This window comes from Episyrphus balteatus, chromosome 2 (assembly GCF_945859705.1).
Source record: "Episyrphus balteatus chromosome 2, idEpiBalt1.1, whole genome shotgun sequence".
Classification (NCBI taxonomy): domain Eukaryota; kingdom Metazoa; phylum Arthropoda; class Insecta; order Diptera; family Syrphidae; genus Episyrphus; species Episyrphus balteatus.
Window position 1 is genome coordinate 130,773,351 of NC_079135.1, and position 19,372 is coordinate 130,792,722.

Below are 19,372 nucleotides of genomic sequence, written 5' to 3' on the forward strand. Positions count from 1 at the left end.
GGCTGGAGTAATGAAGAACTCAGGATGGCCCAACAGGAAGATTCGGACATCGAACCCATCCTTGCATGGAAGGAACATGAAGAGAAACCAGAATGGGCCGACATCTCCGACCGAAGCCCCAATCTCAAAGCATATTGGGCACAATGGGACTCACTTCATGTGCAAGAAGGGTTACTCAGGCGTAAGTGGGAATCCGCAGATGGTAAATCTTATGTAATGCAACTAATCGTACCTCAGTCAAAGGTTAATGATGTTCTCCGAGAGATGCACGAGGGAACTTCTGGAGGCCATTTAGGCATCAACAAGACGCTGGAAAAGCTACGACAGCAATTCTACTGGTTACGTATGAGAGAAGACGTTGAAAAGTGGTGCCGACAATGTGATACTTGTGCCGCTAGCAAAGGACCAGCTAGAAAAATGCAAAGCAAGATGCATCAGTACAATGTGGGCACACCTTTTGAGAGGATTGCAATAGACGTGGCAGGTCCTTTTCCCGAAACCAACAAAGGAAACCGGTATATCCTCGTAGTGATGGATTACTTCAGCAAGTGGCCTGAGGCATTTGCCATTCCAAACCAGGAAACTAAAACAGTTGTGGATAAGATTGTCTTTCATTGGGTGAGCAGGTTCGGAGTACCCATGGAACTTCATTCCGACCAAGGAAGGAACTTCGAATCTAAGATCTTTCAAGAGGTTTGCTCACTCCTTGGCATCAAGAAGACGCGAACAACACCGCTTCATCCACAATCTGATGGGATGGTTGAGCGATTTAACAGGACACTTAAGGAACACCTGTCAAAAGTAGTCAATGATAATCAACGAGACTGGGATCGACATATTCCATTATTCTTGATGGCTTATAGAAGTGCAACACATAGTTCCACTGGACATACACCATCGGAAGTCCTTTTTGGTTCTACAATACGGCTGCCAAGTGAGATAAAATTCGGATGTGTTCCAAATGAGCCACAGGAAATAGATGAGTATGTTGATAACCTGAAAGAAACACTGGCTGACATTCACCAACGGACAAGGACAAATATAAAAGCGTCTAGTGACAGGATGAAAACAAGATATGACGCGCGAGCGACAGCAACAGGGTTTCAAGAAGGAGAACTTGTGTGGGTTTACAATCCCCACCGACAAAAGGGACTATCACCGAAGCTACAACAAAACTGGGAAGGCCCTTACACAGTAATAACCAGAATCAACGACGTGGTTTACCGTATACAGAGAGGGGTAAGAGGCAAATTAAAGGTAGTTCATTGTGACCGTTTACATCGTTATAATGGTGAAAGAAGCAATGGAGTTGTTCGGGACGAACAATCCTAAGAGGGGGGCAATGTAACGATGAATTACCGAACTACTTTTAAGATAAAAGTCTGAACACACTACCTGCTACAGTAAAGGTAGAAATGTGAACGGACACTGAATATCCCAAAATATCCCACTGGACTGGAAGTATGAAGCGCCCCCTCTTGGAAAGGAAGCTTCGAGAAGCAAAGACGAGAACCTTCGAAGACATTCTCGAATTCCGAATTTCAGGTATAAAAGGGCAGCGTGGACACCGACCGGAGACAGTTTGATTTATAAAGTGAAAGAGTGCAGTACGAAGTGAAATAAAGTGTTGGAAATTGTTAGTAGTAAATAAAGTGATTTAAAAGTGTGTTTGTTTGAGCGAATAATAAAAGTAAATTGATTTGAAATAAAGTGTGTTCTTATTTGAACGGAAAGATAAGTGGAAGTTAAAATAAACGAAATAAGTTTTATTGTGAACCCGGAATAAAACGTTACAGTATATACATATTTTAAAACAAAAATATACGGCCCTATTCTGCTATTCGATTCACGTGAAAGTCTAAAATAAGAATCATTTAAATGGGGGATAAAATTAAATTTAAGCAATTTTTTTTTTGTTAGAATTGCTAAGACAGACGGACACAACGCTTTGATTTCAAAAGTTAGATGCTTTTCAAAGCCAATTTGACGTAATGAAGCTATGAAATATTTCTATTCACGTGAATCGAATAGCAGAATAGGGCTGATAATATTATGCAGCTAGCTACACTCAAAACTAGATGGCACTCAAAAAAGGGTTTGTTTTAAAAAACCCTGTATTTTAAATCTCTCGTAACTTAAAACTGAATTGTATGGCTTACGCTACTATTGTTTTCATAGCCTCATATGTACATAGCTTTAATATAAATTAAAAATAAAATTTTGGATTAAAAAAAAAAGTTTTTGAACTATCAAATATTGGAAAATGGGACATTTATCTAAAATAATGGCTAATATTATTAAAAAAAAAAAATTCCAAAAAATTATGAAGACAGGGGAGGGGCCCCCCAAAATAAATTTTGGTACAGGGCTAGATACGATACTGATAGAGGGCAACACTAGCTGCGTTCCATTGGGAATATTTATCTACTGCTTAGTACTTAAAACTACTTTTGCTATGTTGAAAAAGTAGTTCAAAGCAGCTTTTAGTACTAAGCAGTAGATAAATATTCCCAATGGAACGCAGCCACTATCTGGGATATCGAGACAAATTAAGCAGCACTGAATATTCAATTCCTTATGACCACGATGTAAAAGAATGACCTCAACAAAGCGACCACATGCCTCTCGGTTTTACATTGTTCCATTTTTGCCTCCCTTTCTTTTTAGTTCGCGACACTATCCGAACGTGTAGGATATTCGGCCCTAGCGAGGAATATACTCCGATTTCACACAAATCATGCTTCGATGTCTGCTTCCGACATTTAAAAACTCTACGATCCGTATGAAATTGGAAAAATTTTCATTTTGACGGATACCGCTAAGGCCGAATGTCGTTCTGTCTCTCTAATGATAATGATGGCAAACAAGGTCGTACTTTTGAAATTAAAAAAAAAAAGAAAAACATTTGGACCGTCATTAAAGGTACTTAATATAGATAATAAATTTTCTTGAGGCATGCCTCGTAAACGACACGACCGATTTCAATGAAATTTGTTGTACAAAAACATTTTCGCAAAGCCCTATTGTGAGTTTCACATGAAAATATTTCCACCCGGAACCTTATTGCAAAATTAATCCGAAAGGGAATTGACATATTTCCTAAATCACTTTCTTATTCTTCACCCAAATTTTATTGAGAAAAGAGCTATTGATTACCTTCCATATTACGGGAAAACAATACTGGAAATTTTTCGAACGTGAACAAGTTTTTGCCCCGAAACTCACTATAGGCGAAACGTGAAATTCAGTTCTTTCGGGTGGAATCTAATTTGCGTGAAACTCACAAAAGGGCTGAATTAATTTAAGAACAAATTAAAGAAAAAAGATATTTTTGGATCTGAAAGAAAAGTTCAATTTTTGAAACGGACAAGTACATATGTACGAGCGACCTAGTCGCCTAACTAACTTTAAAGACTGTGACGCCTATTCTGAAGAATCATGAACCAGCCAAGACATCCTAACCAGCGGTACTTAGAAGCTTGCTAAGGAACTTTTGGATGAGGATTTGATATCAACCAACGACGAAGAGAACATCCCCTTCTACGCTGATCATGGGTCAGCTCGCTTCACCTCTCCCTAATCCAATCTTCACAATGACAACTGGACCTGAACAACCTGAGCTAAGAAGCTGCGAACAGAATTATGGCGTTTTTAATTGGCAATCCGGAATTGTTCTTCGATTCGGAATCCCAATTGAACAGTTTTTTTTTATTCCGAAGAATCTGAAGTTTGGTGTGAATGTATTGTTTGAGTTTAACATGTTTCACATATATGTGTATTCGCGCCAAATTTCATTTGTATTTGTGCTGCAAACATTTTGTACTGCTGACATTTAAATCTATGAATGTGTGAGTGATTCTGCTTCTGATTCTGTTTTTGAAACCAGAAGAGAAATTCTCTTTTTTTCAGAATCAGAACTGTCAGTTTTGCCCAATTGAACGCATTCAGATTGCTTTTTTTTGCTTCCAGATTGCCAATTAAAAACGCCATTAATATTTAAAACAAACAGAATGACAATTAACTGTAAATTTAGTTAAAAAAAAAAAAAAACAATGTAAAAACTTTAGGCCCCTTTTGTGCCAACATATTACTAAAATAATCAATTTACATTTTTAGATAACTAGCTTTCAGCAAATTGTATATATAATAACCAGGGATAGGATCTTGTGGACCTAAAAACTTAAAAAAAGGCAAAATAAAACTCCCAAAAAGGCATAAAAAGGCATTTATTGCCTTGTAGTAGTAGTATAATTTTGAACAATCATGATTTTTTTTTTTTTTTAATTTTCAGGTCACAAGCGCCTGCGATTGTCCTTGAATGGGGACTTTTCACGAGTCGATTTTTGCAGCAAGGCTTTTCAACTCGTGTGAACGTAAGCTGCAAGTCGTGCGATATATCGCGCGGCTAAAATCGAATCGTGAAAAGTCGGCATAAAAGTGCTTTAAAGATTAAATTAATTAATTAAAGCACTCGACATCACCCACTTCAACATTCGCCGGGAGCTCTTGATTTGCCCCCATTTATTACTCAAATTACTTGTTCAACTCTCTCAAGTTCCTTATTGCCAAAAAAAAAACTGATTTGTACTTTTCAACAACTTCTTTTGCGACTGCCCCTTTCGCTGCTTCCAAATCTCTCTTGATTGTTAAAATCTGGAGAACTTCTCCAATCGAATTTTGTAAATTGAGTAAGTTAGCTTTTGAACCCTGATGCGTGTCGGTCGCCGGCCGCGCAAGTTGCATAGGTAGATCTTTTCACTCGAATTTTGTTTGTGTGGGGTAATAAGTGAATCCTCAATACATATAGATACATTGAGTAAGTTAGCTTTTTGTTTGTATTTGAGTGTTTTGTGTGTAGGCATTACTTTAAAGACGCTAAAAATATAAAAAACATAGAAAAAGGCAAAAAAAGGCAATAACCAGAGAAAAGGCAATAACGAAAGAAAAGGCAAAAGAAAGGGAAAATAAAATACATATATTTGGCACGAAGGGGACGTGAAACGTGTTTGTTTTTAATCTATAATATCGTACGATTGAGCAAGAAAAAAAGGCAAATTCCACAACATCCTATCCCTGAATAACTGTTCAATAAAAATATCGACGCCTCTTCTTTTAAATTTGATGAAGATAGAGGTATAAATACTGTCGCTTTTTGTGAACCAGCTCCCGAGTTCTTTGATTGTACTTCCAATTCTATTCGTTCTTTCATTTTCTGTATTCTACTTTGAAATGCAACTTTTCATCTGTATTTTTATTAGAGTACAAATCAAGACTTGATTGAAATATCTTTCTTATTAAAAAATGCTTTATCTTATTTATTCACTATTCCTCAACATGAAGGAAAATCTAGATTTGGCGTACTTGAGTATTGAAATGAAAGTTGAAGATTTTCTTTTGATTTTTCACTATTTGTTTCTAGAGTTTAAACAATTGGCCAGCTTCCAATTAAAAAAACATAATACAATAATGTCAACTTCATGTAGTTAGAAATGCTATAGTGTATACTATTTAAATCGAAGTTTTGAGCAGTAATGCATTTTTCAAATTTGTTAAAATTATTACTTAAGTAATTCGTTTGTACTAAAACGACACAAAAACAATTTGGTTGAGGGAAATATGGCATTTGCCGATATTTGCTAAAATTTACATACAATGTACATTAGGGTGGGTCAAAAAAATCGACAATTTTTTTTTTGATTTGGTACTCCGAAAAATCGATTGCTAGACCCCTCTAGAATATACACACCAAATATGAGCTCTTTATATTAATGGGAAGGTCCTCCGCTTTGCAATTTTCCATTTTTACATCAAGCTTCTACTAAAAAAAAATATTTTTTTTATTAATTGACTTTTTAGCAAATTTCTTTTCATATTCTTGTAGGAAATTGAACGCTCTACAAAAAAGGCCTTATACACTTTTTTCGTTTATCTAACCGTTGAATAGATATTTGAGGTCCAAAAATCGAGAAAATCTTTAAAAATTCGTTTTTTGTTCTTAATTTTGTAACAAATTGAAAAATTATAATAATCAAATGCGCAAGACATATTCTTGTTGGAAATTGATTGCTCCACAAAAAAGGTCTTAATAACTTTTTTCATTAATCTAACCATTCTAAAGATATTCGAGGTCAAAGTTAAAAAAAAATATAAAAACATTTTATATTTTTAAAAAATTTCTAATTCACTGAAACTTCATTATTTTTAAATTAGCAAGATATATTCTTGTAGGGGCTTAAACGTTCTACAAAAAATTTCTTGGAATGAAATTGATTGCTTTAACCGTCTAGAAGATATTCGTATCCAAACCAATGCTCACTGATTTCAATAGTTTTCTTATGACCCTCATGCATTGCGATTTGGATACGAATATCTTCTAAACGGTTAAAGCAATACTTTTCATTCCAAAGAATTTTTTGTAGAACGTTTAAGCCCCTACAAGAATATATCTTGCTAATTTGAAAATAATAAAGTTTCAGTGAATTAGAAATTTTTTAAAAATATAAAATGTTTTTATATTTTTTTTTAACTTTGACCTCGAATATCTTTAGAATGGTTAGATTAATGAAAAAAGTTAATAAGACCTTTTTTGTGGAGCAATCAATTTCCAACAAGAATATGTCTTGCGCATTTGATCATTATAATTTTTCAATTTGTTACAAAATTAAGAACAAAAAACGAATTTTTAAAGATTTTCTCGATTTTTGGACCTCAAATATCTATTCAACGGTTAGATAAACGAAAAAAGTGTATAAGGCCTTTTTTGTAGAGCGTTCAATTTCCTACAAGAATATGAAAAGAAATTTGCTAAAAAGTCAATTAATAAAAAAATATTTTTTTTTAGTAGAAGCTTGATGTAAAAATGGAAAATTGCAAAGCGGAGGACCTTCCCATTAATATAAAGAGCTCATATTTGGTGTGTATATTCTAGAGGGGTCTAGCAATCGATTTTTCGGAGTACCAATTCAAAAAAAAGAATTTCGATTTTTTTGACCCACCCTAATGTACATACATATTTTGCTTAGGCCTTATTTTCCTTATTTCGGCACTTCGTTTTCTTGTGTTGGAAATTGTCCTTGATGCCGATCATCCTATTTATTTTTGGTAAATCTCTTCTTCTTCCGATCGCAAATCCTTACCCAAACATCCGTTTGTTTCAAAAGGTAAAATAACGATTCACTTCGTTCCACGTGCATAAAGATCTTGTCATGCAAAGAGGTGACAAGTATCGGTCTGAAGTTACTGTTCCACAAATACATTATAAAACAACATTTTTATGTGTTCATTTTTAATTATAGTTTTCATCTTTATTTTACGGATTACAATTGATTAATTCAAGATTTTTTTAATTTTTTTTGTTTATTGATTTTCAAAACGCGGAGAGAATGCGTATCTAATTAACTTAGATAACTTGTTAGAGATATTAAACAAAAACAAAAACTAAAAACGAATTCTAAATTAATTATTTAATTTTAAAATTAAGAAAAAAAAAATAAATGGCAACAATATTATTTTGTTTCGGGCCAAAAATATATAAAATTACATTATATAAGAATTAAATTGTTTTTTTTTTTTTTTTTATGAAAAATAAAGAATTAGGCAAATAAAACGCGAGCTGCCAATAATGCTCTCTCTGCCAACAATTACATAAACATATTTTTCTTTTATTTTTTTAGTACTTTTCTTCATTTTGTTTCTTTTCTTTTTTAGTTAAGTGAAATCGACAAATATTGCATTAGAACAACAACTTTTCAGCACACGTTACCTCGTCATATAGAATAATATTTTTACTATTAGTTATGTTTTCAAATGAAAAAAATCAAATTAATTCTGGAGTAGGTTGTTGTGGAAAAACTTGGTCGGTTGTTAGCATTGCACTTTGCCGTACTGCGCCTTTCGTTCCAAAACCTCGCGGTACTCCTTGTAATTCATTTGGATCTCTTGCGAGCGATAACGTGTAAGTTTGATTGATTTACGTGTATCTGGGGTGATGGCTGCACGATAGCCACCCTTCCTGAGTAATGAGTCTATGGTTTGGGTTTGATCCCAACCTATTAGAAAAAATGTTAGTAATAAGAAAAGACAGTTATTGAAAAAAGCAAACCTTGTTCGGTTGCCACTTGTGGCAAGTAAGTAGCTGTCCGTTTGCACCCTCTTTCATTGAGGAACTCGATTCGAATGCCATGTATGCCAAGTGTCCAATCTAAGTACCCGCGTGCCTCTTCAAAGTTCTTTTTTGGGAATCAAAAGAAAGATATCAACTATTTTTGAATTCCCACCATAAACTAGTTACCTGCAAAATGGACACCGACACAGTCAGTCTTGGAAACTCATCTCTAGTTATTGGAGAGAATCGTGAATCTTTCAATGCACTAGTCAATGCATATTCACGTAATCCCGAATGCAAATGCATTGCACTAAATGTTCCAATACAACCGCGTAACCGTTTATCCCTTCCAATCTTCCAGGTGACAAACAATGGGCTGGAATTTATTTAAAAAAAAAAACCACACCAAAGCTTACGTTGAAATAGAAAATCCAACAAAAAAATTATTCAAAAATCATTTAATAACTTACAAAGGTTCATTAGTAAATTGCGGTTGTCCTGGACCTTCGATGTTATTCAGTTCGCAGTACAACACTTCAAAACAGAAGAAACACATATCTGGCAGTGCCACTTGATCCATTGGCTTGATACCACCATTGGCAATATGACCATTGTGATGGCCATTGGTCAAGCCATTGAGGTGACAGTGGGGGCCGCCTCCTCCACCTGAACCACCACCACCACCACCACCACCACCATTCATATGAGCATGTGAACTCGAAGAACCACCTTGTCCTCCATAAGAGTCTTCACTTTCTTGAGTGTTATTATGGCGATGGTGATTCGACATGCGATAGTTGTAGTGGTTTTGATAGCCCGAATTGTTGGACATCCTGCGTTGTGATCGTTCGGACGATGTCGACGACTTCGATGATTCAGAAGATTTAAGTGGCAATAGTTTATGGCGATTACTGTTACTGTGTGGATTCTTTTGGTTACGAAGGTTATCTGCCATCCAATTTTGCTCAATTACCGACTAGGAATTAGTGCCTTTTCACTACCTCCACTAAAATTAAAAGAAATAAAATAATTTATTTGTTTGCCAAACGCCAACTTTTCATTTCTGTCCAAAGAAATTCTTGGGACTAAATTTGTCAGGAATGGGAAATTTTTTACTCTGTCGTGAGAGCTCTCTTTTAATAATTTTTGTTGTTGGGAAACAGACTCGGTACCAAAAATAACCAAAAATTACTAAAGTCTCAGACTATATTAAACAAACCTTAAAATTTGTGTCATTTTAAATCGTTTCTTAAGAAACTTTTATGAAAAATGTATAAGGTTTTTAATTAGATTAACGCAATCAGAGATTCTGTACTTGGTTGATTCTGAATCAATTTTAAGGATGCCTACTGTTTTGGTAAAAGGATCTATCATCGATATGCTTTGAAATCATTAGTAAAACGGAAGTTAAAGAAACACATTACCCCGGAATAGCAATCGATGGAAAATCAATATAAAAGCGAAGTCCAAATTTATTTAAATGATCGTTTTATTTAATGTCTAGACAGAGCACTCATAAATCATTCTTCACATCATTAAACGCATCCCGTATGTGTAAAAATGCGACCAAAGAGTACTTTTTGTTTTGAAGAGATAATTCAATAGTGCTTCTCAGAGAATGAAGAACTGTTTCTACCGATTTTTTCTTTGCCAAGGCAGGTTGCGTCTCACATAGGAGTATTTGCAGTAAAAACCTGGTCGATTTTTTGAAAATCAAAATTGACAGCAGTCAAGCGTATGCAAAATATATATGGGTCAATAGGCACCACTAATTTTTGTATTTTTAGATCGTGTCATGTTAAAAATGATTTCAAATTAACTGTTACATCAACTTCATTTTTATTTCAATGTCCATTACTTTGGTTAGTGTTATACATCAGGTAATATCGAAGTGTTGTTATAAAAATCTAAACAAATTTAAATGGGGAATTCTGCTTCAGTTATGTATTCACGTGTTAATTAAGTTTTGGAAATAAATGATGTATTAACTTAGAAGTGCTTATTTAAGCATGGGGGAACAAAGCAGAATAATGTCGACAGGCGGAAGTAGGCCATTAATCATATTTATGAGTTTTTGATGAAAAATAAAAAAAATTACAGAAGCTAGCTAGAAACAGAGAAAAATAGACAACATAAAATAGAACAGAAACAATAAGATTTCTCTATGGTTTTCATCCACGAAGGAAACCTTATTACAAAAATCGGGTTTTCCTTATTGTTTTAAAATCTGCACTTGTCTTGTATACTCAAGTCAAAGCGTCGGAAAAAAGGGCTTCACCTTGTGCACAGAGGCACTGTCAGTTTTTATTTCATGGATCGAAAGGGGTATATTTAAAAGGTTTAAACCCAATTTTAGCGGAGTTTTGGGATATTTTACTTCTAAGTTTATATCTTTGCTCCAGTTTGTCGTAGACCAAAAAATAAACATACATTCTCTACCTTATAATATTTTCTATCGTTGTATGTAATTTCATTGTATTAAAGTGAGTTACTACAAAATGGCAGCCAGTTAAAGTCAAATTCTAGTTGTTAAAAACCACATTTTCGTTTTTATTTCGAAAAAAGCTTATATTATGGTTAACATTTTTCTAACTTATTTTGTAGTCCTCTTAAAATCCTGCATTTTAAAGAAAAAATCAACTCTTGGTGAGAAATTGGGTTTAAGCCTTTTAAATATACCCCTATCGATCCATTAAATAAAAACTGACAGGGCCTCTGTGCGCAAGGTCAAATGACGCTTTGACTGGACTAGTAGGGATTTGTCAAGAAAAAAAAACGACAACTAGGCCGGGGATCTAACTGAAGACTTTTTACTCAAATTTTAAGAAGATGTTCTCTATAAAAATAATAAGAAATCTCTATAAAAAAGAATCTTCTTAATCATTGATTTTAATAAGATTACCTTATAAAACCTATAAATTGATAGGAAGGTAAAACGATAGAGGCGTTTTTTATACTCTTTGGGTATAAAAACAATTTTAGCTTTTTTGTAGCTTATCATAATAACATCAAATCGGCGCATTCTGCGCTTCCTATCATATTAATTTTCAAATGGTTTCTTCGACATATTAAAAGAAAACCTTTCTAGATTGCGTAGGTTTTTATTATTATTAGGTTTTATTAAAGAATAGTTAATAGACAGACTATCATCATCTCAAATGCACTTTTCCAAAGGAATACAAGATTTTTCTACACTTCTTTCGATGATAAAAATAATAAACTGATTGATGTAGGGGAGAGGTGCGGACAGTGAGACACCCTTCTTTTAAATTGGTATGTCTTAGAATGTTTTCAAGATACATAGCTTAACGAAACTTTGAAGTCAGTTTAAGACATATTTTATCTTAATGTTGCAAAAAAACTTGTTGTTAAAGAATGAATGAGAGCATCAGATTGGACTAAAATGTAGAAAAAGTCAAAACGTCTCACTGTTTGCAAGGGGTCCGATCAGTGAGACATTCTTAGGTGAAAAAAAAAATTAACGAAAACGTCAAATAATTAGGTAACAAGTATATTATTAATTATTAATTTATGTTACTTTAACCCATTTTTTACCAAAAAAAAATAACAAAATGCAAAAAAAAAAAAAAAACGAAAGAAAAAACACTACGAAATCATATTGAAGTCATGCTAAAATAACAGATTTTTTAAGAATCTATGTCTCACTGTTTGCTTTTTAATAATGTCTCACTGTTTACTTTTTGTCATTTTTTGGAAAAATATAAAATTACAAAAAACGAGAAGGAATTATAATTACATGATATTTTTTTATTAAAGAACAATAAATATATTACATATGTATGTAAAAAAAGTTCTGTCCACTAACCAGATTTTTTAGTGTTATACACTCTTTTTATAACACTCCAAAAACTACTTTCACCTGATTTTGTGTGATATTTTACGGTGTAGGAAAATGGACAGCTTTAATTTAGTCGGGACCAAATTAAAAGACGCAGACGGGAAATAAACGTTTTGACCCAAACTAGCGTTACTGTGCTTATTTTCAGAAAAGAGAAAAATGGATTGTCTTACTGTTTGCACTGTCTCACTGTTCGCACCTTTCCCCTATTCAGATCAGCAATCTATTAAGTATGAAAAAAGTTATACCCAAAATATACTCAAAAAACTTTGAACCGCTCCACTGTGGGCTAGAACGCTATTTTAGCTGAAATTAATTAATTATAGAAATTCCCGCAATGGTCTAAAATTGCAGTTAAAGGCATTAAGATGATGTCGAATGATGTAATAATGATAATTTTATGGTACAACAGACACTAAAGATAAAAACAAAAAGAAAAATAAACGAAATATTATGTTAAATAAGGTTTTCCATTTGCAACAGATATTATTGGTTAAAAACAAAAAAATGAGTTTTTTTTAAGTTGAACGCATCAAATTCAATGCAAATAAAAAACCGTTATTTGAAAACATTAAACTCATTTTTTTTTTTCATCGTATGTAAGCGGTTTTTTTGAATATTTTGCTCACCATACTTTCAGAGTTACAGCGAAATAAGTTTGCTCTTGTAGGACATAGTTTTATATAAAACATAAAGCCATATATGTAGACTAGCTACTTTTTAAAATTATTTCTAGAGTGTGCCTACGCGTGCATTTTTTTAAAGCTTAGGGACATTCGTTTTATATGAAATCGATGCTAGTAACATACTTTTTGACGTGATAACGTCTTATAAATCGATGAACCATGGCAGCCACCACAAAAAAGTGACGCCATTTTCTAACGTTACACTCTAGCACTTTCGCAGTGCGGCAAAAAAATTTCAATTAAAAATGAACTATTAGAGATTATAGCTTATTTGAAAGATAATAACCTAAAGCTTAATCCAAATGAAGGATTTTTAAAAACTCCGTCCTTTAATAGGGTAAACAGGGGTAAATCGGAAAGATGAAATTTGGGCATCTAAACGCGAAGTCGTAGAGAATTGATTTTTTTTGCTATAGATAGATGAGATTAATTTAAGAATAACTGCATTTAAGAAACTAGCTATAACGTTTTGTTTGAACGTTGTACACGTGTTGGGGCTATGACAAAATGATGATTTTGGGTAAAAGAAATTTTTTTTTTTTGACAATTCTAAAGATGCCAAGTGAAAGATGAGAGAAAAAAAATTAGGCGTCTGAAACGGATTTTTTTCCAACACTCTGCGTTTGGAAATATGAATTTTTGAAAAACACCTTGCTTTTTAGGGGTATTTTTTGGTAGTTTTTGATTTTTAGCTTTTTTTTTTGAGCGTTCAAAAAATCTCAAACTTAAAGGACATGTATGACATGACCTTATGCATACATGTGCAAAAAATGTGGAATCGTTTAGTGAGTTTTTACTGAATAACGGAAGAAACAAGTTTTAAAAAAACAGGTTTTTTGACCGTTTTTAACCGATTTTCATCGTTTTTTATTTTTATCTTTTTTTCTTTAATAGATAGAGGAATAAAGTATATGGAGTAATGATAGACTATGACTACGACTATATGTGTGCGAAGTTTCAATCATTTTTGTAAACACAATTTTGAGATAACGGTAAAATAAAATTTTTGAATTCAACAGGTTATAACTTTTGACCAAGACCAGACTTTTATGAGCATCCTGATACAATTACCTTTCATTTGGTATATCACACATAACGGTAGACTAACTACAAGCTACACAATGTTAAATCAAGAAACTTGCGAAAAACCTCAAAACACCAGTGGAGATCTGTTGCCCCCCTAACAGCCACCAGTGTGGGAAGTACCGTAATCTCAGTCTGGAAATTCGACATGGTTGACTTTAAAAAATTCTAACTTCTCTTGTAGGCATCTTTGTAATGAGATTGATAAGTCATATAAAAGGTGAAATAATAAGATTTCACATGGTATATATTTTGTATAGGTTGTCAAACAAAAAAATTGATTCTATAGCCTGAGAACATAAAAATAAATGTTTTTTCTGCTTTTTTTAATGAAATTTGATCGAGTTCAAAAAATTCTAGCTCTTTTTATAGATGTCTCATAGACCTGATCGATATGTATATTTTGAGACAATAAGCTTTCAGATGGTATAAAATTTTGTATAGGTTGTTAGGGAAAAAAATGGAATTGATGACGTGAGAAGATAAAAATTCATGTTTTGTTTGAATGAAAATGATTGTTTTTAATAAATTATTTTTATACTTTTTGCGCATTGTAAAAATTTAAAAATGGTTTAATTAAGAAGAAATACTTGGCTTTTAAATTGTATAGTTTTTTTTTGTAAGCTTTTAAAATAAAAAAATTAATATAATGAGAAAATAAAAAAGGTATTTTTTGTATAGCTTTTTCTTGTAAATTATGATTGTTTGAAAAAAGTAAACGCTTTAATTGACTCATTTTAAACAAAAGCACACAACCTGTTTTCTGACGACGTTATCACGTTAAATCATCGTCCGTAAACCAGCTTTACAGACAACCTCTTGTTTTTTTTTTATTTATATACACCAAAGATCAATATAATAACAATTTATAAGCAAATACTATATTTAGATGCATTAATTCATTGATAAATTAGCAAAATTTTGACAATCGACCCGTTAAAACAAACTCAGTAAACGAATATCTGGATACATGAAAAAGTGGCCTTTTTTGATTTTTTTTCGAAAACCTGGGGTCGAATTACAGCATACGATTACGATCATTTGTTAACGTTTTTACTATTTGTGTCTCTATTTATTTAGTAGAAAAGGATAGGGACACATAGCAACCACACGTTAACGAACGTATGCCGTAATTCGACCCCTGCTTTTCGATTGTGATTTTTATGTAGCCAATGAATGTTTTGACTTCAATTTTTAACGAACAATTATAGCTAGTCCATTTATCTATCGAATAAGACTAAAATTAGAAATATTGGAAGAAGTTGACTTTTTAATTAATTCCTGCTAAAATAGCGTTCTAGCCAGGGCTTCCGAAATCGCTACTAAGGGAGTATTTGTACTCCCCATGCGTACACCGTACTCCCATACTCCCCACTCTTCAATTTTACTCCCTTCAAAAGTATTTCAATGTTTATTGGATTAATATTATTTAAATTTTAATTTAATCTAAATTCTATATTTCCATTAGGTACCTATGTACCATTTCCATTTCTTTTATACTGACCTATGCCATTGTCGATGTGTTTGGTATCTGGGTAACAGAATCTGTCAAACTTATGAATTCCACTAAAAAATGACGCAAAACACAATACAGACAGTTACTATCCCTTATAAAAAACGAGCTTTTGAAACAGTCAATCACGAAATTTTATTAAAGAAATTAAAATATTTCGGTACCAAATCAACTGAATTTAAATAGTTCAAATCTTTTTTGCAAGGAAGAACCCAACGTACTTCGGTTAATGGAAAGATATCATCACCAATTCATGTCAGTGCCTTGTGGTATTCCCACAAGGCACAATACTGGGAGTGTGCTTATTCCTTATGTTTATAAATGATATCTCCAAAATAATAAATTCATCCAAACTAATTTTATTTGCTGATGATGGTTTACTCTACATTACTGGTAAAAACGTTGCGGAGTGTTTAGAGAAAATTAAATTAATTTAAGTTAAGGTAAAAAATGTAACAATCTAAACTAAATGGCTTTTAAGCTAAATAAAGTTAAATTCAAATATAAATGGTTTGAGATAGTCATCGGAAAAAAACCCGTTATCTTAAAAACTGTCCATTTTTTTACTTTCTGCCCATATCGACTTTTGATCAAGAGCTTCAAGAGAACAACATACTAAAATTTCAGACAATTTCACCGAGGGCCACTTTCCATACGAAATGTGCGGGGTCCTTTATTGTGAATTTAGCACAATTTGTAAATATTTTTATGAAATAATAAAAAATCAATTTTTTTACTTTGCCTACTCCTCTTGAGCGTGAAATACTCCCCTCAAAACATTTAAAGTACTCCTCAACGCCTCGAAACGGCAGCCCTGAGGTGCGTTCTTTTTCTAACAATAGTTAACTATCGTTAACTTTTGTCGTTCCTAAACTACAAAATAGTTACGATTTGTAACTATTTGACAGATGAACATCGTTCCTAAACTCGTTTTGAAGTGTCAAATAGTTACAAATCGTAACTATTTCCAACTCACCTCCATGATATGAGTTGAAAACTCATGAGATTGTTGATGTGTCAAAGTGAATGTTTTGTTTACAAAACAAACACAAACTATTTTATTCTTTTGAAATAAGCGGAAAAAATGAAAATAAAAAGAGGGTTTTGTAATTTTTTGATGAAAGATAATTTATTTTGAATGAAAAACAATTTTTTTTCGTTATAATAATGGAAATAAAAGTATTCTCAAGAGTCAAGAGACAGTCTAACAATCTCTGACAATAAATCGTTCCTAAATGATTTGTAAAAAATCCAACGATTTCTAACAATGACACTTCAACAATAATTTTTGACATAATAACGATCGTTGACTATTGTTAGAAAAAGAACGCACCTCTTGTAGCTTAAAGTAAAAGTCGACTCGACTTGTACCACAGCGAATTTCCTTGCCACAGCCACAGCTACGTATTCTGGCACCAATATACTAATTTCATACTTTTTAACTTTGACAGCGACACAAGACACAAGCCCCTTGTATATAAAATCTATAGTACTATCATGAAAAAAAAACAGCGCCACCAAAAAAGTAAGCTAGCGAACGAACTAAAAAATATGTCAAATTTCAAACAGAAATGTATATCTCATCTCCTTACTCCCATTATTAATCAACTCAGGTAACGAACAAACTAAAAAATTGCACTTCATGATAGTACTATAGATTTTATATACAAAGCACAAGCCACAGCTACATCATTCTGGTCTACCAGTTATGCTTCATATGTTATTAATATTAATTTTTCTTTTCAATTCATAAAATGTTTTCCCTAGCCCTGTTATCACTATTTTTTTAAGGAAATTATCCATTTTTGCCTTGTCACACACACAATTACATAAAAAAAATTACTCTCATTATGTTCTTTCACTCCAGAAAAAGGAGCAAAAATTTTGAGTACTCCTTAATAGAGTGAAAGAAAACGACATTACACACCGGCGATAAAACCAAGAGTGTAAATGCAGCTTAGCTATGGGTGTCCATTACTAAAAAAAATCGGGTGTCCACTACTAAAAATATGGTGTCCATACTAAGAAACTGGTAAGGTATAACATTTTTATTTTTGATATTTTTAAGGAATTACTAAATTAATTATGCTTTCATAATACTTAAAAACCATTTCTTACAGTTTAATTAACCATTTAAATAATTGTGCCCATGATTATGAAAGTGGACTAAGTCACTTTTTGCATTGTTTGAAGAAAAACTTACATAATAATTTTCTTATAACGATTTAATTATATTTCTTTGATGAAATCACTAGAAAAGCAATAAAGAAGTTTATTAACTGCGATTTCGCTTTCAAATAAACTTTACCCCTTAAATAATAGTTATTTTTAGGCTAGATTTGATGCCATTTTTGGGAGTGACTTAGTCCATTTTCATAATTAAGGGCACAATTAAAATTGAAGCAGTGTAGGGAAAGTTATGAATTTTCAAACACAAATCCCAAATCCCTTAACGGTTCCGGTACCTGGGTACCTTACCCTATTGGAAGAAGTTGACTTTTTAATTAATTCCTGCTAAAATAGCGTTCTAGCCCACAGTGCGCTCGCTCTCCTGAAAAATAGCATATTTGAAGTTAGTATACTTTTGCATGGGGTAATTGAAGTTCGAAAAACAACAACAAATCTTTATCGATGTCAGTGTCGCAAAGTTAAGTTATATTGACCTTATCACCCCAATCATTTCTATTGAAACTTGTTTTGTTTATTTAACACTCTACTATCCACTGCACCTATATACCAACTTGAAATCAATTTAATTATCTTTGAATATGACATCAAAACATGATCACATCGTGACCACGATTATCACAACAAAGAAAGAAAAAAAAAAAAAAACAGAAACAAAGAACATTCATTCATTAAAATCGATTAAGCTTCAATAATTTCAACTCACCTCTTCACACAACTTTTGTAAGTGCCTTATCCGTATCTTAGCCAATATCAATTTCCAAAAAAAAGTTTTCTAGGAATTCTCCAGATAATCCCGCGTCGAACTTAAAAACAAAAAAACGATTGTTTTCGTTCTTTTGGAAAAATTTGTTGACTTCTTGTTGTTGTCAGTTTTTTTTTGTCGTCAGAAGATTGCTCTCTTTCTTCCTCCTTTGTGATTTCCTCTTTTAACGGGATCAGCAAATACACAAAAGATGGAGACTTGAGTTGACCAAAATGTGTGGAGAATTAAAATAATTGCCTTCGCTTCTTCTTTGAACTTGGCCACGGCCTTCGATCGATCTTCTCCTCTCGACTCAACTCAACTCGAAACAAAAAAAAAAGTGTAAATTCAACCTAAATAATTCCTAATCATTAGGAATTGGCTTTTGTTTCTTCGATTTGTTGACTTGAACTAGCTAACATATTAATTTGCTTATTTTTATGCATTTGTTGAGGTTAAATAACTTTTTTTTTAGATGCCTTCTGCAGTTTTTGATAGAAGAAATAGAGAATAGAAAAAAAAAATAAAACAAAATAAACAAGAAGTCAACTGTTCTTTTGGTGATGAAAAATGGAAAAAAATATAAAAAAAAAAGAAAAAGAACAAAAAAAATTAGGCTTTAGGAGACTTGTCAAAAAGATCTGTTATATATTGTAGTTATATACATAAAAAATACAGAGAAATTGAAAAAAGTGTGTAGGTGTATATAAATGTATTTGTATTTATAGAAAAATATTATTATTATTGCTATTGTATATGTACGTAGGCATATGTAGATTTTTTTTTTTTTTTACTTATTCGATGTTTTTCACTTGCATTGTTGTTGTTGTATTGTGTGTGTTTGTTTGGTTGTTGTTGGTCTTTCGTCTCCTACTTTTTTTTCTTTTTTTTGTGTCAGACTCCTACACACAACCTCACACTACTACTACTTCTCTTTTCTATTCTTCTTTGACAATTTCAATATTCACTATAAACTGAATTTAGTTTTGTTCTTTTTATATTGAATAGTGGCAGCTATTAATGGACTTATTGATTTACACATTATCTAAATTGCACTATATTATGTTTGATTGGATTTAGTTTTATGCATTTAAAAGAATTTTATTTGCTATTTTTTTATTAAATAATAAAAACAAAAGTCGAGATGAACACTTCGCGACTGCAGGTTGTGTGTATACACGACGTACAGTGCAAA

The 19,372-nt window shown here is 32.5% G+C and overlaps 1 protein-coding gene across 2 annotated transcripts; it reads right to left on the reverse strand.

Moving 5' to 3' along the window:
- Positions 1 to 7,541: 7,541 nt before the first annotated feature.
- Positions 7,542 to 19,372, reverse strand: LOC129910390 (uncharacterized protein CG5902). 2 transcript variants are annotated; one of them, XM_055987765.1, is made up of 6 exons: positions 19,216 to 19,372; positions 18,139 to 18,659; positions 8,575 to 9,110; positions 8,291 to 8,480; positions 8,102 to 8,228; positions 7,542 to 8,048 (listed from the first exon to the last, which is right to left on the reverse strand). In XM_055987765.1, exons 3-6 carry the CDS (start codon positions 9,057 to 9,059, stop codon positions 7,864 to 7,866), a joined length of 987 nt encoding a protein of 328 aa, XP_055843740.1. In that variant the 5' UTR covers positions 9,060 to 9,110; positions 18,139 to 18,659; positions 19,216 to 19,372; the 3' UTR covers positions 7,542 to 7,863. The 2 variants fall into 2 exon arrangements, with proteins under 2 accessions (XP_055843740.1, XP_055843739.1); XM_055987764.1 differs by having other exon boundaries at positions 18,972 to 19,369.